At 40.5% G+C, this 20,112-nt stretch overlaps 1 protein-coding gene across 1 annotated transcript in view; it reads left to right on the forward strand.

Annotated features, from left to right (window-relative positions):
- CCDC125 (coiled-coil domain containing 125) overlaps positions 1-20,112 on the forward strand; it is a 37,017-nt gene that overhangs the window by 11,457 nt on the left and 5,448 nt on the right. Inside the window, exons 5-10 of the mRNA XM_034774626.1 lie at positions 562-639; positions 3,429-3,514; positions 7,255-7,337; positions 12,632-12,747; positions 15,322-15,429; positions 18,491-18,665. Coding sequence (XP_034630517.1) covers positions 562-639; positions 3,429-3,514; positions 7,255-7,337; positions 12,632-12,747; positions 15,322-15,429; positions 18,491-18,665 — 646 coding nt within the window. The remainder of the gene's footprint in view (positions 1-561; positions 640-3,428; positions 3,515-7,254; positions 7,338-12,631; positions 12,748-15,321; positions 15,430-18,490; positions 18,666-20,112) is intronic.

A 20,112-nucleotide genomic window follows, 5' to 3' on the forward strand; every position in this document is an offset into this window, starting at 1 on the left:
ATGACCGATTTAAAGTTTGGTCTTTCAAAAACAAGGCTTGATATCCCAGCTTTCCAAAAGGATATGCTGGTTAGTTCTAACCTTACAGGTTGAGATATCAAACCTTAAAATCATATTATTCTAATTTCTAACTTGCTTCCCCTGCCCTTCCTTCTTCCAATAGCTGCTAGAGCTTATCATTCTTTATACCACCTGTAAGGGTACGTCTACACTACCCGCCGGATTTATTAATCGATCGCAGATCACTCTGCCGTGGACTCCTGTACTCCACCGCAGCGAGAGGTGGAAGCGGAGTCGACGGAGGAGTGGCGGCAGTCGACCCTGCGCCGTGAGGTAAGTCGACCTAAGATATGTCGACTTCAGCTACGCTATTCTCGTAGCTGAAGTTGCGTATCTTAGGTCGATTCTTCCTCCCTCTCCCCCTCCCCCCCCCCCCCAGTGTAGACCAGGCCTAAGTCTAGAATGGCCGTTTCCACAAGATGTAAAATGATACATTAATTTAGTTATATAATACTGTTAGATTTGTCTATATGATCTTGTCGTTGTTCATCTTTTTCACAGACAGTGTTTAATAAAGCCACTAGTCATACAAAAGCAATGCTTCAAAAAACTGAGGAACAAAAGAGAGCTTTAGAAAAGGTAAGGGTGCAGATTTCTCGTCTCTGCAAAATCATGCTAATATCATAGTGGCTTTATTCCTTGTAATTTGTGAGGCTAAACCAATAATTTAGGATTTATTCTGAACTGACAAAGGTGGTCCCTCTGTTTTTGAATATAATACATATCTGACTTTATTTCAGTTTTAGGTTTTGCTGACAGAAGTCTCATCCCACTTAGCTTTAAGGAGACAATGTTAACTTATCACATTTATGTCTGAACATTTGTACCTTCTGTTTACAAATAATTAAGATTACTATATTGAAAAGACAGGGGAAAAAATGTTTTTCAACTTGTTCACTTTGTGCATTTGACAGAACTTTGTTTATAGGCTGGGATTTTCAAAGGAACTTAAGAGAGTTAGGTGTCCAACTCTCCAATTTTAGTCATTTTCTCTCTCATTTTTTAATGAGTGGGTGGGTGGCTTTTTCACACACAGGAGCAAGGTGGGGGAGAGACATTCTGAGACTAGGAATATAAATGTAGCTCCATTAGAAACTGGTGGAGAGAGTTGAGGGCAAGTATAATTGAAACTACTTTAACTCATTTTTTTTAAGACTTGAACTTGTATCTCTAATCAAATGTTAGACTGTCAGCTGTCTGTCTTTCTAAGGAACGTTACTGCAATGTGATGCTTGGTTCTGAGCCTTTAAGGTGTCCAATACATGGGCATTTTACAGATATACAAGTGGGATTTAGACAAGTACAAAAGATTACATTCAAATATGGACACAAAATTCACTTTTATCTGGCAATTAACTACTGCCTAAGTGAACACTCACAGTGAATTTAGATTGTAATATGCCACAAAGAGGCAGTTTTTCCTGCTGAATAAGACATAGGGATTACATGAATGCTTGTGGAAAACGTCTGGCCTAACTGCCTCAACACATGGAATCCATCCTGAAGACCTGTCCGCACTGCAAATAAACTAAGTTGTAGCACCTGGCTACCACATTTACAATTTGTATTATAGATAGAAGATTGGAAATACCTACGGCCTTAGTACAGTTATTGGATACAGTGAAGTTTTCTTGTACACTGTAATTGTAGTTGGGTTGGGAGAAAAATGTGTTATAACCAGGTTCTCTGACTCAATTGTACTTGGGTCTAAAGCTGTTAATAGTGCCACTTCTAATATGAGAAAACCTGCTCCTCCTCTTCATTTACTATATATACTGTTGTGTGGTGAGGCAAAGGGATTACTTGCAATGGTAGCATGTTAGAAGGAGGATAATCACTTGATCTCTCTCCCAATATGGAACTATTACTCAAAAGCAGCTAACACCATCAATTTCTCCATTACGCTGATGTTTGGAGAATTTTCCTTCAAAAAGGTGAGTGTAGAACAAAGTACTTTACAACAGTGTTACCATGAGATAGTGTCACTTTGATACTGAAGAACTTTACCATTATCCACTTGAGTGCAGTCTAATGTATTTAGGCAAAACATACCTCTTGTGTCCTCAGTGGAAGATTGTTGCTAACTGCCAGCACTGCAGAGAAACTGTGACAGAGTTTCACAGTAAAACAATTAAAGCAGAGTGGGAATTTTTCAGTATGTATCTAACAATGTGCCATCTGTCAAGTATTAATTTTAATTGCTACATGCAGACAGGTCGGATTTCTACACAGACTGATATTCTTTATATAAGTAATTTCAACTTGATATTCTTTGTACAAATAGCAGCTTACTGTTAGTATGGGAAACTCCCATAGGAGAAACTGTCTAATGTCAAAAAGGCCCATCTTAGATGTCTGAGTATTGAAAAGAACACTTACTGTGTAGGGAAAGGGATACTTAAAGAAACCATGGCATAATATCCATGCATTTTTGGACAGCCCAAACTATTAGTTAGTTTTAATCTTGTGTCTGAAAAGGAATCTATTGGGTTTTTGTTTTGTTCTCCCCCAATCGCCCAATTAGTGGGCATCACCCAAGAAAAATAACCATACAGAATGTCATAACCTAAAAAGGTAATAGGGTCTTGTGACACATGGACTTCAGAAGCCCCAGCAGTTTATAATCTCCTTTTAAACTCTTCAGAGGATCCCCTCTTAAACTCTCCGGGTGAAATCCTGGTCCCATTGAAGTCAGTGGCAAAACTCCCAGTAACCTCACTGGAGCTGGGATGTCCCTTTCTGTGAGCACTTGTTTTCACACAAACTTGCACCTGTTCAATTAAACTGTTCACTGGTGTGAGCACTCTTATTCCAGTTTAAGAGTGTCTTATTTCAGTTTAGTTTAAATCTGTTCTAAACTAAACCAAAATAAACCAGACTTGCACCAGTTTAACTAAATCCATTTAAAATCACACCTTAAACCAATGTAAAGCTCTGTGTACAGACAATCCTGTAGTCTGTCACATTGCCCTCTGACTATGTTCAGAGAAAAGGACAAGCTAATACCATGTTGTAAATCCTGATAAATATTCCAGAACTTTGTAACCAAATCTGGAGGCTGCCTACAGATGCTTTCCACAATATTTGTCTAGGTCTGTTTATTTTTAAATCTCCTGTATAGTTAGTTTCAACTAGTCACGTAAAATTACTAATTAAGTATTTTTTAAAGACAGCTGTAATTTAAAGAGAACTGTTAGTTGGTTCAGTAACAGAATGAAACTGAACTCTGACATTAGGGAAAGCAGAATCAAGAGTGTCCTTGGATAAAATATCTGGAACATGGACAATTTTTTTTTTTTTAATAATCTAAATGTTGTGGTGCTTTAGACTCATTCCTGTAATTAACTGTTACTGTTTTTTCATCTCAGGAAATAAATGCTTTGCAATGGGAAATTGAATTTGATCAAGAAAGATTTAAAAACATAGAAGAGACATGGACAGAAAAATGTGACAGGTATTTGAATCCAATTATGGAATCTCTTTATTTTTAAATATCTTGTTGACTCTTGGGTGAAGTTTTTCTAATGTCATCTGCATGCCCCAACATACCAGATTTTCTGGTTCTTCATGTTAATTTCCTTGTGGATCTCAGAAAGTATTTAACATTCATCAATATGCTAGACATGTCAGTTTTTAAGTATTGAGCCACTAAAGTTGATAACTCGCAATTCTTTACTCTTGTTTGAAGAGTATATGTTAAGCAGCTTTGCTGATTTGAGCTTTCAATTCAATCTGTCTTTCCTTATGTTAACCAACTGGTACAGGACTATTTATAAGTTAACATTTTATTTAATGAGGTGTAGAAAATAATGCTGGTGTGGTGTGCAGGCCTATAGTAGAGTCAAACAATGGTTAATGATATTTTTGTTTTGTACATTATAGTCATGAGTAAGAGTGTGCTCAAGTGAAATGTGATACTACCACTTGCCCCACATTTAAATAAAAATTGTTTTTTGACTGACAGCAGCTGTTACTTGTTGGGTATGTAGGACAAACCAAAAACACTGAATTAGTAACATAACACAACAACAGACATTGAGAGCACTAATAAGCAGTCTCCCAGCAGACTTTTTTTGATTATTTAAAGACACGAGTAACTTCTCTGAAGTCCAAACAGCAGAATTTCAATTATTTCAGTGAAGATTATTTTATATTTTTTAAAAACACATCTAGAACCAAGGAATAAGTACATGTACATTAGTTGATTATTATGTATTTGTTTGTTATGTTCTGCAAATTATCAGCTCTTCCCTACTCATCTAACCTATCAGGATTATCAACAAATACTCTTTTAAAAACACCTACATCCTCCTAATTCATCCTCTCTTCTTAAAAGCTTGGGTATAACAGATAGGCCTTTTTGGCATGTCCTGAAGGTCACACTCTGCCTTTGTCCAGCTAATGATGAAAGAAGTTCCAGAATTAAGGGCTCCTCATATAAGGGCTTGCTATCAGACCCTTTCCATTTAAATCATGAGTGCATGAATGTGAGCACCTCAGCTGATCTCACATGTTGTGGAATCAAACAAAAAGAGGGCCAGGAAAAAAAACAGTATATTGGTACTCTGTTAATGCTTAGAATTGCATATAAGAGGAATTTATGTGCTGCCTAGCAAGAGTTGCTGAGTAGGCCAGAATAAAGTTCGATTCGAAACCGAAATTGAGAAACAGTTTTAGAAAGCTGCAATAATTCAAGAGCTCAATCAATTTTTCAAAAGGTTTTCTGATCCCTGAGACAACAAGATGAGAAGTGTGGGTCTTTTGCCTTTAAGGGCTGGTCTACACTGGGGGGGTGGGGTGGGGAATCGATCTAAGATACGCAACTTCAGCTACGTGAATAGCGTAGCTGAAGTCGAAGTATCTTAGATCGATTTACCTTGGGTCCTCACGGCGCGGGATTGACCGCTGCGGCTCCCCTGTCGACTCCGCTACCGCCGCTCGCTCCGGTGGAGTTACGGAGTCGACGGTGAGCTCGTTCGGGGATCAATATATAGCGTCTTAATGAGACCCGATATATCAATCCCCGATAAATCGATAGCTACCCGCCAATACGGCGAGTAGTCTGGACGGACCCTTAGATGTATATTTAAAGGAAGAGATTTCAGTCCACCAGTTAACTGTTTAAAAAACGAAATAAAAAAAAAAAAACATGAGATGTAATTACATGTATTTTAATAAAAACTCTGGGGATGTGCTGGGAAAAGGCCTATTAATACAATATCAGAACAAAAAGTATGGAAACAAGGCTTGTGTCCCTTTCTCTTCCAGGAACAGGAATTATTTAACTGCAAGGTGAAGTGCATTACATTTTAATGTACTCAAGAATTAAAAGAACAGATGTTTTAGAACCATACTTAAGGAAATAGGAAGTTTGCACTGTATGCTAAGGACAAAGCCATATCGTAACAGACAAATGTGCCCAATAAAATCACTGTATTTTAACCTTTAATGGACATTATGGATTGTCTAACAAATATTTCAAAGTACTATAATTACCATATATACTCGATCATAAGCTGGTTCGTTTATAAGCCGACCCCCCCCCCCAAGATGGATAAGTAAAAATGGCAAATTTTTATGACCCATTCATAAGCTGATCCTATAATTCAGGGGTTAGCTCTCAGCCCATGGCCCATCAGGATAATCCGCTGGCGGGCCGAGACTGTTTACCTCAGGTTTACCTCTGTGCCTGAGGATGCTCAAGTAAACAAAATGTCCCGACCCACCAGCAGCTTACCCTGATGGGCCAGGACAGCAATTGGTGGGGAAATTTTGGATGGGGCGGGAGGGAGTAGGAGGGGGTCGGGGAGTAACCCCTGTGACCACCCCGCACATGTCCCCACCCCTACCCCGGGACACCCACACTCTTCCCATCCCATCCCTTCCCACCTTACCTGGGATGGGCTGGGGGAGGATGTCTCTGGCCTGGCCAGAGCTACTCCGGCAGGCCGGGCAGTGTGATTGCAGCCTGCTCCGGCGGGGCGGGCGGCGCGGCCACAGCCTGCCAGCCCCGGAGCTGTAGCTGCTTTGGAGGCTGGGGGGAGAGCAGTGTGGCCAAAAGAGGAGAGACTCTGGCCCCGCCTCTTCCGTTCTGGCTCTGCTACCTCTGCTTGCCCCCTCTGTTGGGGGAAGGGGAGTTGTATCCCACCTCTCCCCCTCTCTATACCTGTTCATAAGCCGACCCCCTTCTCTGATGCTTCCCTTTTTTACTAAAAAAATTCGGCTTATGAACGAGTATATACAGTATGTATTTTGTACATATTTTTAATGACTGTTCCCAGTGACAATATAGTATCTTCCATTTTCTCTCAAGTTCAGGTGTTTTTCAGGTATCTTACGTTCCATTTTACTTGTTTGAAATTTTCAAAATGTTTCTTATTTGCAAAGGCTTTGAATATGCACTTTTGCATTTTTTTTAAATGTTTCTTTTTGTGTTTGTTCTATAATGGGCAGTACACTAAATATTATTAGCAGAATCTCCCACTAAGAATCATTGACTATTGAAGGCATGTTATCCGCTTAATATCTAGCTGTTGCTTTTTTTTAAAGAGTTAAAAAGTAGTTTCAGGTTCTATATTTGCTATTTGCACCAACCCTCTGCCAGTTTTTGTAATTTTATGATGCAGTATCTTCCATTTCTTGTACATATTTTTTTCTCTTTCTGTTGCTGTGGGAAATCTTCACAAACAAAAGAGGAAACTGATTACACACACAGGGAATGTCTTCACTATGGGGCTTAGTCGATCTAAGTGAATAACGTAGCTGGAGTCGATGTAGCTTAGGTCGACTTACCCCTGCGTCTTCACTGTGCTGCGTCGACGGGAGACGCTCTCCAGTCAACTTCCCTTACTCTTCTCGGAGAGCTGGAGTACCAGGGTCAACTGGAGTGTGCTTTGCCATCGATTTAGCCGGTCTTCACTACACCCGCTAAATCGATCCCTGATGCATCAAATTGCAGCAGCGTGGATCTCTCCGGTAGTGAAGACCAGCCCACAGTCTTGTCAGAGGCACAGAGTAAGAAAACTGAAAAAAATATGGCAGGGGGATTTTTCTCTAATCTTTCAGTAATTCTAATTGCTACATATAAAAAAGCTAAGGAAAACATTTTAAGACACAAGTGATTTTAACTTGAGTCAGTTTTTAAATAACTATTTCAAAGCTAAAACAGTCTGTGTTTGTTTCCAACTTCTGCAGGATATATTGTGAAAATGCAGCCCTTAAGGAAACATTGAAACTCAGAACAGATGAAGTTAGAACTCTTAAATCTGAAAATGCAAGTAAGCAAACACTGCATTGCTCAATACTTTTCCCTTTTTAAAAGTACTGTTTTTAATGAGAGAGACAAGATAGATGAGTTAATGTATTTTATTGGACCAACTTCTGTTAATGGAATGGACCGCTTCACAGAGTTCTTTGGGTCTTGGGAATGTAATGAGAGTCTAAATACAAGTTGGAAGAGATTGTTAAGCATAAGGGGTTTGTTGTATTAATTTAATTGGAATATATGGGCCAAAGGTGTTAAGGTTGTTTAATGTTGGATAAAGACTATGTTAAACAAGGTTCGGGTTTGTTATACAGAAATCGCAGCCTGCTTAGTACCATGGCAAACACATTATTAAACATCCTTTTAGAAGAAAAATCTCTTTATTTGACAAACTCTTAGATAGTATTAAATATGGTAATAACTGTCCTTTTAGGGAAAAGAGAAGAAGTTGCTTGAGGTGGGCTACAGCCATTGTAAGTCTGATCTCATTTCATCCCAAATGGTGGTTGGGATTCAGCTTGAGCTCATAGGGGTGGTGATGTTATTCAGGTCCTTCTCTTCGGCCTGGTCTGGTCAGGACATCCCTCAGGATCAGGATGATGAAAGCTCAGGGTCCCAGGAAAGGGGATGTATGCCAGCCATGATGGTAAAGATTGCTCCTGGAGCATCACAAAAGAGGTTTATTTTACTTTGAGCCAACACATTGTTATTCAATGGTGCCTATATGTTCATCTGATCTTGCTTTGTTTAACTTTGGATCTGGAAATCATTTTTAGCAGCCAGGACTGCCCAGATGGTGGGGCAATTTGCCCCAGGGGCCCCCATGAGAGTTTTTCGGGGCCCCTGGTGCGGGGTCCTTCACTCGCTCCAGGGGCCCCAGAAAACTCTAGTGGGGCCCGGGGCCCGGGCCCCCAGAGCTTCTTCTGCTCCGGGTCTTTGGCAGCAGTTCAGCGGCGGGGGGTCCTTCCGCTCCGGGACCCGCCGCCGAAGTGCCCTGAAGACCCGCGGCTGGGGGTCCTTCCTCCCTGGACCCGCCGCCAAAGTGCTGGGTCTTCGGCAGCAATTCGGCGGCGGGGGCCCCCTGCCGCCGAAGACCCCAGGCCCCCTGAATCCTCTGGGCAGCCCTGTTAGCAGCTGATGTCTGGAGATACCATCTTAAGCCAGATGTGGCTTACAAAATTTTTGATTGATTTCAACTTACCTTCATAACTGTGACTTCAAGATGTACTGATATTTTACATAATGTAATAAGGAGTGGGATGTGTCTGTGTGCGAGGGAGAGACACTCACTATCTCCTTTAAAAATGTGACTCTTTGCCATTACTTGAGCGCTGTTCACTAGCAACCTGTTGGAGCGTCACTGACCTATTTGTGCTGGGTCATAGGATATTCATCTTTAGTAATAGAGACCCATCTTTGTTGTCTTTGACTTTTTCTTCTCAGTCCTACTGGCCTTGCAGATCTGGGGTATTTTCTCTGGAATGGGGAAGACAGGAGGGAATGATAGGTTGAGTGTAGACTCGAAATTCATGTTAGATGTATGATTTAACTGTTAAAATCTTTTCTTCCACACTGGTAGTTTGTTTTAGTTGCCACTTTGCATTAAAATAATGAAGTAGGGCACTCTGAATGACCTTACAATGAGGTAACTTTTGAAAAAAGAATCATTGTGTCTTTTCCATCATGATCAGTAGCAAAACATAACTAAGCAAAGTGAATGTATTTAAAAAAGTGAAACTAACTTGATTTTTTTCTTTGTACAACACATTTTGTAGATAAGAAAAATAAAATGGACAGTTTATCTTGTCTTCAGCAGCGAGGTGTTTGATAGTGATCCAAATCAGATTGTTTCAGCTGCTTTATTAGAAGACCTTATTGGGGGAAAAAGTGAGAGGTGTATTATTCAGCAAGAAAACAGGCAACAGCATAATAATAGAATTGTTGAAATGGAGTGTGAAATAAAACTTGGTGATTTATATTAAGCGGATACTGGAAGCAATTGCTATGGAAGCTAGAATAGAAATACATTAAAAACTGGAGAAATAAGATGCTAATAAAATGAGGTTCAACAGTTTCACTTGAGGAGAAGAAATCTGGTATCTAAGTATAGAATGTGAGAATATTGATATAATAAAATATATTTTTTTATTAAATATGCTTTTTATCCCAAAGAATCCAAAGTATTTCACAAATTATAACAACACTGAAATACAACCACTTCAGGTGTGGAGGGAAACTACTATCCTGCTCCCTGTACAACAGTGGAGAAATGGAACATTTGGCTAAGAAAGCCAGGGCAAACTCCTGCTGTTATGAAAATTACTATGAGATAGTAAGGACCATATAGGACAATGGAACCTTTGGTTTTTAATATCTGAACTTATAGGTTCCCATAGCATATAGTGTAGGATACTCAACTTATTTACCTTAGAACAGAGGTTCCTCAACTGTGGTCCATAGAGAGCTGGTTGGATCATATGATGCAAGCACCTCCCCTTATTTGTAGCTACAAAATTGCTTTAAAAGACATGAATATTTTTCTAGTATTACTTTTTGAAGTAGGCAATTGTAGTTGTAAATGGAAAGAGAGGTGGTCACATGGTGTTAAATGGGAGGAGAGGGGATATGAGTTATCATCTCTATTAAAATATGGTCCACACTATGAGAACATTAGACTCCCTTCCTTAGAAGGAGGAAGGAATTTGAGACTCTGGTTCTAGGGAGTCTAGGTATTCCAAACCTGATGCTTAAACCGTTAAACTAATCTCTCAAGTAATTGGAAAAAACTTTAACACAGAGTTAAGGTTGCCTGGTGATACCTTGTGTCCTTCCAGAATGTCAAGTTCAGCAAAACTCAAATTTCGGAAAACCAGGAAATAGAGTTAAGATAAACACCCATGCAACCTTAACTCTGTCCCTCTGGAGCTGCCAGTAACCCCTGAGAATTATGTGCATGCACTCCAGCTGCATTCAGTATGTTAGGTGTAGCTGTACTGAGAATGGTGAAGGAATAAGTTGGAGCAGCTTGGAAGAGCTGTAATTGTGATGTGAGGAGATCTAGGGATTAGTTTGAGGAGCATCATAGAACTGTGATTGTGATATGAGGAGATGAGGGTCTGAGTCCCCTCCCCGCCCCCCATGTGTGTTATCAAAGGAAAAAGGTGTATATATACCTTGAAGTTCCAGTCTGCATCATTTCAATACAGAATTGTGTTGGTTGTGTCAGTAGCAGGATACTGGGATTTTCTTGCCATGGGTATTGTCAATAGTGAGATGGGGATATAAAAGCAGTCTGTGGATTTAATGATGGGTAGGTGAAAGTATAGGTTGGGTTGTATCCTGTGTGCAAATGTCAAGGGGTTGTAAAAGAATAGGAGGTGGTTGTTTTAGTTTTACAAGTGTGGTATTTTTTTCAGGGGAGTAGGCTCAGTGTTTGAGCATAGGAGAAGTGCAGATAGTGCCTATTCTATATTTCCTGGTTTTCAGAACTGTGAGTTTTGCTGAACTTGAGGTTCAGGAAGTGTGCAAGCTATAGGCGGGCAACCTTACACTAAAAAAAGAAGAACAGGAGTACTTGTGGCACCTTAGAGACTAACAAATTTATTAGAGCATAAGCTTTCGTGGACTACAGCCCACTTCTTCGGATGCATATAGAATGGAATGTCCATTCCATGTCCGTGTCCATTGTTAGTCTCTAAGGTGCCACAAGTACTCCTGTTCTTCTTTTTGCGGATACAGACTAACACGGCTGCTACTCTGAAACCTTAACTCTGTTAATGAAGTTTTGTCATTTAATTTACTAGGTTTTTTTTAAAACAGGTAGGCGTTAATGGTCATTTAGACAGTTGTAGTTCTCACCTAGGTTTGCAGTTGATACACTACTCTGGGTAGGTAATCAAAAGGCTTAGATTTTATATAGTGTTTTTCATCAGTAGGCTTCAAAGAAATTTACATCATCCACATTTTGCGTATGGGAAATTGAGTTACAGAGAGGTGAAGTGACTGGCCCGAGGTCATCCAGCAGGCCAGTGGCAGGACTAGGAATAGTCCTTGTCCAATGGTCTTGCAACTGGGCGACACAGTTGCTATGTGATTCCTCATTGCTCCTCCCCCCATGTACATTTTGTTATAGCAGGATGGGGATAGTGGTTGTACTTTGAAATGTTTGTAATGTGTAGTTGCTAACAGACCCAGTGAGAAAAATCTTCTGGTCTATGATCCAAAACCTTGACAGTTCTATTATAGTAACTTCAAGTGTGAGAAGATTAGTGTGCCTCTCTCCTCCACCCTCTGCCCCACCAACTTTTCCAGCTCCCCCTCCTTATAGTAATTTCTTCTAGATGTTTTAATTTGTTACCTGCAGGCTCTCCAACCCATATCTCAGCTCACGTGGAGGGTAGGAAGAGGGGCTTAGGCCTCCCAGATCCTGGCACACACACACCAGGGGAGAATGTGGGGCTGACAGATGCCCTTGCTCTTCTCCAGTGACCCTTACCTGAGCTCCCAACCCCTCTTACCTCCCTTCCCCACTTATCCCCCTCTCCTCCATATGGCAGCAAACCCCTTTCACCTCTCAGCAAACATTCATGTCTACTTTTTTTTTTATTCAAAAATGCATTATCCCAAAGTAAACACACTAACAGAGGCAGATTTTAGCAATATGCCATCTAGCCTTTTGACCCACAGTGGGAACAGACACTGGCAGGATAAGTCAGATTCAAAGGACTACTACTTATCTCCTTGAGCTATCAAGTTTATGTGACACTAACAGTCCGTGCATTCTTGGTATAATCCATCGGAAATAAGAATAAGCACATAAGGCTTTCAAAGGGCCTAACTGGAGAAGCAAAATCTTTTTCAAATAATGTATTAATTTGATTTCGCCCAAAGGGCTGGTGGGTACCAGGCACTTTGTTGGGGTAACCGTTGAATGTTGGAGACCCTGATGCAATGATCTGAGCCATGTTTTGATTTCTATCTGTAAGGAGAAAAAAAGTTGCCAGAAACTCTCAACTTTAAGAGAAGCTGGTTTTTTTCGGGGGCTATATCTTGGTACACTTTGATCAAATGGCCCCAAATTTGGATCATGAATGGAATCCCATACCCAGCACAGCACATTACAAAGCAATACAGCTAATAGTGTAGATTTTAGAGCACTCAGCAGAGTCAAGGTTTGAACAGAAAGCTGTTTTTAACCTTAACTGTAGGAGAGCTATCACTCTGCTGTAATTTCTTGGTAAGCAAAGTCAGATATTGAGGAGATTAGAAGCATGAAAAACTAATTATTTTCAATGTTGAATTTCATAGTTTTGAATCAACAGCGCTTGGAGTTTCTTGCAATGCTTGATGTAAAACAACAGAAGATTATTCAGGAAAATATGTCCATTAATAAAAGTGGCTTTACAGAAATTACAGGTCTTGAAGTAAGTGAGAATTTTGTTTTCTTTATTTCAGTAAGTATGGTTGGTTAGAAGTTTTTAAATACATTTTGTTTGAGCAGTTAATGAAGTTCCACAAAACATTTCCTTCCAAAAATTCCTTTTTGATAATGCATCAGAATACAGTATGACTTTTATAGCAAATGAGAAATATGCCTCCTGTTATTAACTGAGTGCTTGCAATAAGTAGTCTCTGAGCCTGTTGGGCAATTATCTGCTTTGCTACTGTCATGGAAAGGAAGAGCGGACTGAAGAAGCATCAGGATATCCTACTAATGTTAACAGGTTTAGCACTATCTCCTCAAGCTCTGCACTTTTCTCTTATGAGAGGAGACCTCTTTTGAGGTCTTCAGGGAGCAGCATAAATATACTGACAACTCTTCTGACTGTTTTTATGCTGTATGGTAGAAGTCATGCTTCTGGTCAGTGGAAGATACTCCACTATCCTGTCTGTCATGCTGCAAATGTGGCAAAAATGATGGTGAATGACTAAGACTCCAATTTATATGATCCAAGGTCTGAGATTTCCAGAGAGCAGTCTGGAATATATCCAAGGCTTCCTTAACTTTCTGGGGCAGAACCCTATTGACAAGGACAAATAGTATGACATGACAGGTTGAATCCTGGAAATATTCATTCTAGCAAGATTACACTGTAATGGTCTCTTTATTACTTTTGTATTCAATTACAACTAGGGAGAACATTTTCAAAAGCTTCTAAGGGATTTAGGAGCACAACGGCCATTGAAAGTCATTGGGATTTATGCCCCTAAATCACGTAAGCATTTTTGAAAATCTGCACCTAAACCTTTTAATAATCTCATAATATACAATATGTGTGGGTATGTCCACATTTGTTAAATATCTGACGGCTACTTATTCATAGGCTGAACTCAGTAATACCTTGTCTACACATTTACTCAGGGAATAGCTTGACAATTTTAATTTAAAAAAGAAAAAGTTTAATGCATTATGCATAAGACTACAATTTTGTCATGGATATTTTTAGTAAATGTCATGGACAGGTTAACAGGGTCCACACACACCTCTCGCAAGCAACCCCCCTCTGGCTGGCTGTCTGTGTCCATGGTCTTTAAACCAGTCCCAGCCCTGCCTTTGGGCTGTACCCCCAGGGTTTGCTGCTTCAGGCCACTGGGAGCTGCGGGAAGCTGCAGCCAGCACATCCCTCGGCCTGCGCCGCTTCCCACAGCCCCCATTGGCCTGGAGCGGTGAACCGCGGCCAGTGGGAGCTACGATTGGCCGAACCTGTGGACGCGGCAGGTGAACAAACCATGCTGGCCCGTCGGGGCGCTTACCCTAGTGGGCTGCGTGCCAAAGGTTGCTGATCCCTGCTTTACAACATTCATTTCATGGAGGTTCCTGAGTTCCTTTTCAACCACTCCTCCCCTCCTTCACAATATTTTCTCTGTTACTAATCATGCCAGTTTGATATTTGGCATTTGGTATTGGCAATATCTTGGGCAGAGGAGGAGAGGGAAAGTAAACCCTGATGGAGACCATCCCCATAGGAATTTAATATGCTTTAACATCACATCTTTAGTAATTCTTGAGTGTCCCCATGTAGACAAGCCTGGAACAGAAAAATTTTCAAAGCCAGGGACAGATACTATTTGCTGTATTATACGCTCTAATTTTATTTGGGACGTGTGCATGGATAAACTTTTTTTTTTTCTTTTTAGAGTTCACCTGTTTGGGTACATAAACCTGTAAAGATGTATACTGCATAATTAAGACTATGATTATGTTATGGAGGTCACGGAAGTCACAGATTCTGTGATTTCCAGAGACCTCCGTGACATTGGGGCATCCACAGCAACCCAGCCACTGCTGGCAGCAGGGGACCCTCCTGCAGCAGCCCTGCTGCGATGTGCGGCAGAAGGACCCCTGCAACTGACCAGCCGCCACCACTGGCAGGGTCACCCAAGCTGCCCGGCCACCAGTGCTGCTGGCGGGGGACCTGGAGCTCTCTAGCCACAGTGGGGGGGACTCTGCAGCTCCCCAGCTGCCGCAGGCAGCAGTGGATCCCCCCCAGCTCCCAGCCCCACAAGCAGTGGGGGATTCCCCCCCACCCAGCTCCCAGTCCTGTGGGCAATGGGGGGCCCCCAGAGCGTCCCAGCCACCACCAGCGGTGGCAGAGGGACCCTGGCAGCTGCAGCCAGCACATCCCTCGGTCCGTGCTGCTTCCCAAAGCCCCCATTGGCCTGGAGTGGCAAACCGCGGCCAGTGGGAGCTGCGATCGGCCGAACCTGCGGACGCAGCAGGTAAACAAACCGTCCCGGCCCGTCAGGGTGCTTACCCTGGTGGGCTGCGTGTCAAAGGTTGCCGATCCCTGTTGTAAAGTTTGAATAGTTTTTATCGCTGGTTTATTTTAATTAAAAATAAATGGCATGTGTGTGTAGATCATGTGGGTTTCCCTAACCCCTAATCCACTATGATTTCAAGATATTTTTATTGGTAAAAATCTAGATTCTTTAAATTACTTTGTGTGTGCACATAGAGGTGTTTGAGTAACTGGTGTGTAATGCTCTTGGATTTGAAGCTGGCGGTTCTTGGAGCCTGCACCTGTAATGCTTCTGGAGGAGAGCCCTGTTCCTGTGCTAAAATGTCAGCTGCAACTCGAAAGCAGCTCCTTCAGCTCAGACAAGAGGTAATGTAGCCTAACTTGGATGTGGAGCAACATAGATGTCTTTTTCATGAAAAAGTTTACCGTATACTTGCTATTTGGGTCTAGTACATTTCAAAAACAAAATAGTGCTTTTCAAAAGTCTCTGCAAGCTTTAGCAAATGCTATGGTAATACAAATAAGTAGTAGTAATAACACACTAGAAACTTTTGCTTGTGTAGTAATTTTTTGTTTTAAAAAATTTCTATACTGGCAAAAGCCCTATTGTAGATGGCGATATTGGCAATAAAGCACTTTTGCCAGTGTAGCATATTTTCTTAAAGAAACCAGTATAAGCTATACTGGCAAAAGTACTGCATCTATACTAGGAAGGCTTGCCAGTATATCTATACCAGGAAACTTCTCTACAAACCATTATTACTAGGTTTAAGTCACAACTGGTAGGGAGGATTTAGCAGTTCCTAGAAAGAGGGAGGAACTTCACAAGAGACAGAGAAATCTTTTTGCCTCCAAATCAGTTTTTCAGCACTATCTTCAGGTATTAAGTGTGGCAATTTTCCATAGAGGAAGACAGTGCCCTAGAGATCAGGAATGTCACTTCTGCAACTCATACAATCTTTTGTAGTCCAAGCATATTTTTTTTCTTAAATGCAAGTTGCTGGCATTATAAATTTCTCCTCCTGTTGTTGTTTAACAGAGATGGACTGCTCCCTTATTTTTCTTATAATCTTTGCCACAGTTGATTATGTGCAAGATGCAGCAGCCTTTAACCCAGAGCCCAAATTTTCTCCAAATTGTAATTAGAGTACTTTAAAAGTTGTGGGTGTTTTTTAAGCAAATTGATAGTTTTAAACTTTTACTGATCAGTAAAGGGAAAAAACGGCCAAGAACAGGAAACATATACACAGCTTCATAACTTTTTTTTCATTTTCTGGTGTAAATGCACCATACCTGTATAGCACGTTATCATCATTCCTAGGATTCAGAGAGGACTTGAAAATAGTAACAACTGCTCCTTGCTGTATTGGAGCCCTAATGTAAGCTGTTAACATAAATTCATGTTTTTTATGATATAAAAAGCTTGCAGGATTGAGAAAAGGATTTGTGAAATGAGACTAGATTTGCTTTGATTTTATTAATCTTGTGTTCAGTTGCTGAATCCCATGTAATCCTTTTAAGTACCTCACAACATACAGTGAATGGATACTTTATGGCCCAATTGAGTATATTGAGTAATCGTGGAATTATATTTCATTGACCGGGGAGCAGTCCTGAGCTTCCAGTGCTGCTCCTTTACAAGGATGTTCTTGGAATTTGACGGTTTAAAAAAGATTTGCTGCATGAGGGTCTTGTTTTAAAGCTAAAGATAGGTGATCCTGAGCATGGTAATCATATACTAGTCTTAATTATTAAGAGGTATGATGAATTTGTTTGAATGGATGTTACAAATTTAAAGCCTAAACTGATTTTTGCTTAGAGTTAGCTGGCATAAGTGTGTAGGTATGTACACACACACACACACACACACACACACACACACACNACACACACACACACACACACACACACACACACACACACACACACACACTAATTTAAGAGTGCTGCCTTTTTGCAGATATCCAATTGTGGCCACGCTTTTATTAATGTATATGTGTGGTATGAGAGAGAGAGAGAGAAAATATAATACAATGACAGAGAGAGAAAACCCACATGTGGTACATTGAAATTATTCAGAAGTTTTGCATAGAGCTAGCCTATATAAACCATGTAAACTTATTGTTAGCTATATCCGTCCTTCCTTTTTCCTCCTGTTGTTTGTTGCATCTTCTCAAAGTATATTTAAGTCCCTTGGGTTAAGGACCATGTCTTCTCTTGTGTTTGTACAGCTCCTAGCACAATGGAGTCATGATCCTGATTTAGACCTTTTAGGGCTACTGCAATACAAATAATAAATGCAGCAGCACAGAAACACAATTAAAATTAAATAACCTAAGTTCCATCCCTCAAAGATGGAAAACGATATTTGTGAGTTCTAGTTTTAGTTTGTTGGAAGCCCATTGGAAATCTTGATAGTGTAAGATTAAGTATTATTTTGAAAGGTCCATTGTGCATATGTAACAGTCTTCCACAGAAGTTGTCATCAATTTCAAGATTCATATGGATTGAACAGGAAAATGGCTAAGAAAAATTAAAGTGAACTAAAATTGTCCATCACGAATGCACCCTGAACAAGAACATATGGGGAAAAATAGCTTGTCTGTTAAAAGAAGCAAGTCCTACAATCATTTTCTTTTTTTAAAGACACACAACTGTGACTTTCTTCTAGTCATTTATATCATGTTTTAGTCTGAAAAAGTGTTTCCTGTCTACCTTGCTTAAAGAATAGATTTAGTTAAAGCCATAATTTGTGTGGTGCATTTTTGTTTTGTTTTATTTTATTACTTTTATAAGTATGGTATCCTTCCTCAATGTCCTGCAGCTGTAGGGCAACAGTTCCCTTTTCAAAGAGCAGCACAGATTTGGAAATGATGCTATCGTGGCTCTGTTGTACATGGGTTGTTCTCCTTGACACTAGTACCTCAGCTTCTAATAACATAGAACGCTCTTGCACATGTTCACAGCCTGGTTGTGACAGCAGTGCTGAGCGCAACTGGCATTCGAGACTCCTGCTCCTCTTCAAGCTGTCCTGGAGGGCCAAACAGTACTGCAGGAGAGCCAATTAGTGCAGAGGATGTGTGTGTGTATGTAGATATAAACACACACATTCAGGGGTAAGGATTTCAATCCCCACTTCAAAATTATTCTTTTAGCAAGCTAGTGTTTAGTTTGTTTTCCTTCTAAAAAGATTGTTTTGAAGAAAGTACTGATGTCACCACTTCCCTAAAAGTATCTAGCTAGCTCCTCCTCTATCTCCATTCACCCGTAAAGGCCTGGTATGTGTGTGTCTGTGTTGGCAGTGCTCTTTCAATATGATAGCAGGATTTCTTATACTATCTGTGTTAATAGACAGTCTAAATTTTTTTAACTGCTTTGGCTTCCTAGTTTGTGTGATGCATTCTATTTTTTCCTTAATTTAAAATAGTGTGAAGCTCTGAAGAAGAGTAAAGAAGAAGCGTATATAATGGCAGATGCCTTCAGAATTGCGTTTGAGCAGCAGTTAATGCAGAGGAAAGACCAGGCTTTGAGGCTCACACAAGTGAATAAGATCTGTAAAAAAGAAACAAAACTTATAAACTGGAAACGCCTGAAAGAGGATGGTAACTGTGATGTTTCATAATTATGTTGTTGTTGGAATTTAAGTAAAGTTAATAAGTATCAGTAGGAAAGAGGATAGGTTTATTGAAGAATTACAACACTCTGTTTCATTTACAGCTGTGATCCAATTGCTGACCTAAGAATCCTTAGAATCAAGAAAAAAGAAGTTATGTGAAAATTGTAAATACATCACAACTGTGTCATCTAGTTAGGGATTTTCTGCTGGAGGTTTCACAACTTCTATTTTAGGAATTCTGTACATAAATAGAACTTGCTTGTAATCACTAACAATAACTTTAACAGTATATTGGATCTATCAGTCTAGGTTTTTTAATCTAATTTTTTTTTAATCCTGCACTCAGAGGATACGGGTCTGAATAAAATCCCTGAAAAAAATCGTTAACTATGGCACTGATAACATATTGGATATTAAAACTGCAGCGATCTTCAAAATCAAACATACTTTTACACCATTTATGATATTTGTTTAACTTTTGCACTCAACTTGAACTGTGAAAATAGACTGATCTCTTTAGTTATCCTATAGTAGCACAGTGTATCACATTTCAATTGTAAATATTGCAGAGGGAATGTTTGTTCTTCTTTGAGTTGTGTCCCTATGGATGCTCCACGTTAGTTACTTCAGGTGTGGATGTGCCTCTTGAGCCCTTGATTAGAGAGTTTCCATAGGCAGTGTCCGTTCAGCTCACGCATGCCCTCGATACAATCTCATGCCACACACCGAGGTTATATAGCAGGCAAACTGCCCTGGGTTCCTTCTTTACAACCTGGGACTGAGATGGAGCTCTAGCGTGTCCACCTTGTGTATGCATCACCATGTTTTGCTGTTGTTCTATTGTTAGTTTAGTGTGTCTAGTTAGAATTAGTTGTAGATAGTAGTGAGAGGTTTGGAATTCCCCCCCCCCTTTTCTTTCCCCCCCCTGGGGAACTTATTTGGCCTAGCTGGACATGCCTGGCTTCCCAGGTTTCAAATGTTGCTTCTCTTGTCAGGAAGCTGTCTGGTCAGTGATGGGCAATCTAAGTGCTGATGTTGCTTGGGAGAGTCCCATGTCTCCCAAAAGTGTAGCTTTTGCCTGGCTCTAAAATCTAGAGCATGGAAGAATCGGTAAACCAAATTGAAGCTTCGGATGATGGAGCGTTCCTTTCAACCCACTTCTGAGTCAATCAGGAGTCTGCCTCCTATACATAAAAAGCAACAGAGGGTCCTGTGGCACCTTTGAGACTAACAGAAGTACTGGGAGCATAAGCTTTCGTGGGTAAGAACCTCACTTCATGATACTTGCCTCCTATACATCTGTCTCCAGTGCCCCATCGACCTTGGGTAAGGTGTCCCTTAAGAGGGGTGAGGGAAGACTGTGGAGGACTCAGAGAAGGTACCGAAGAAGAGGACCTTAGGCTCCCACCACAAGAGCCAGCTCCTAAAAGGCC

This window comes from Trachemys scripta, chromosome 6 (genome assembly GCF_013100865.1).
Source record: "Trachemys scripta elegans isolate TJP31775 chromosome 6, CAS_Tse_1.0, whole genome shotgun sequence".
Lineage (NCBI taxonomy): Eukaryota > Metazoa > Chordata > Testudines > Emydidae > Trachemys > Trachemys scripta.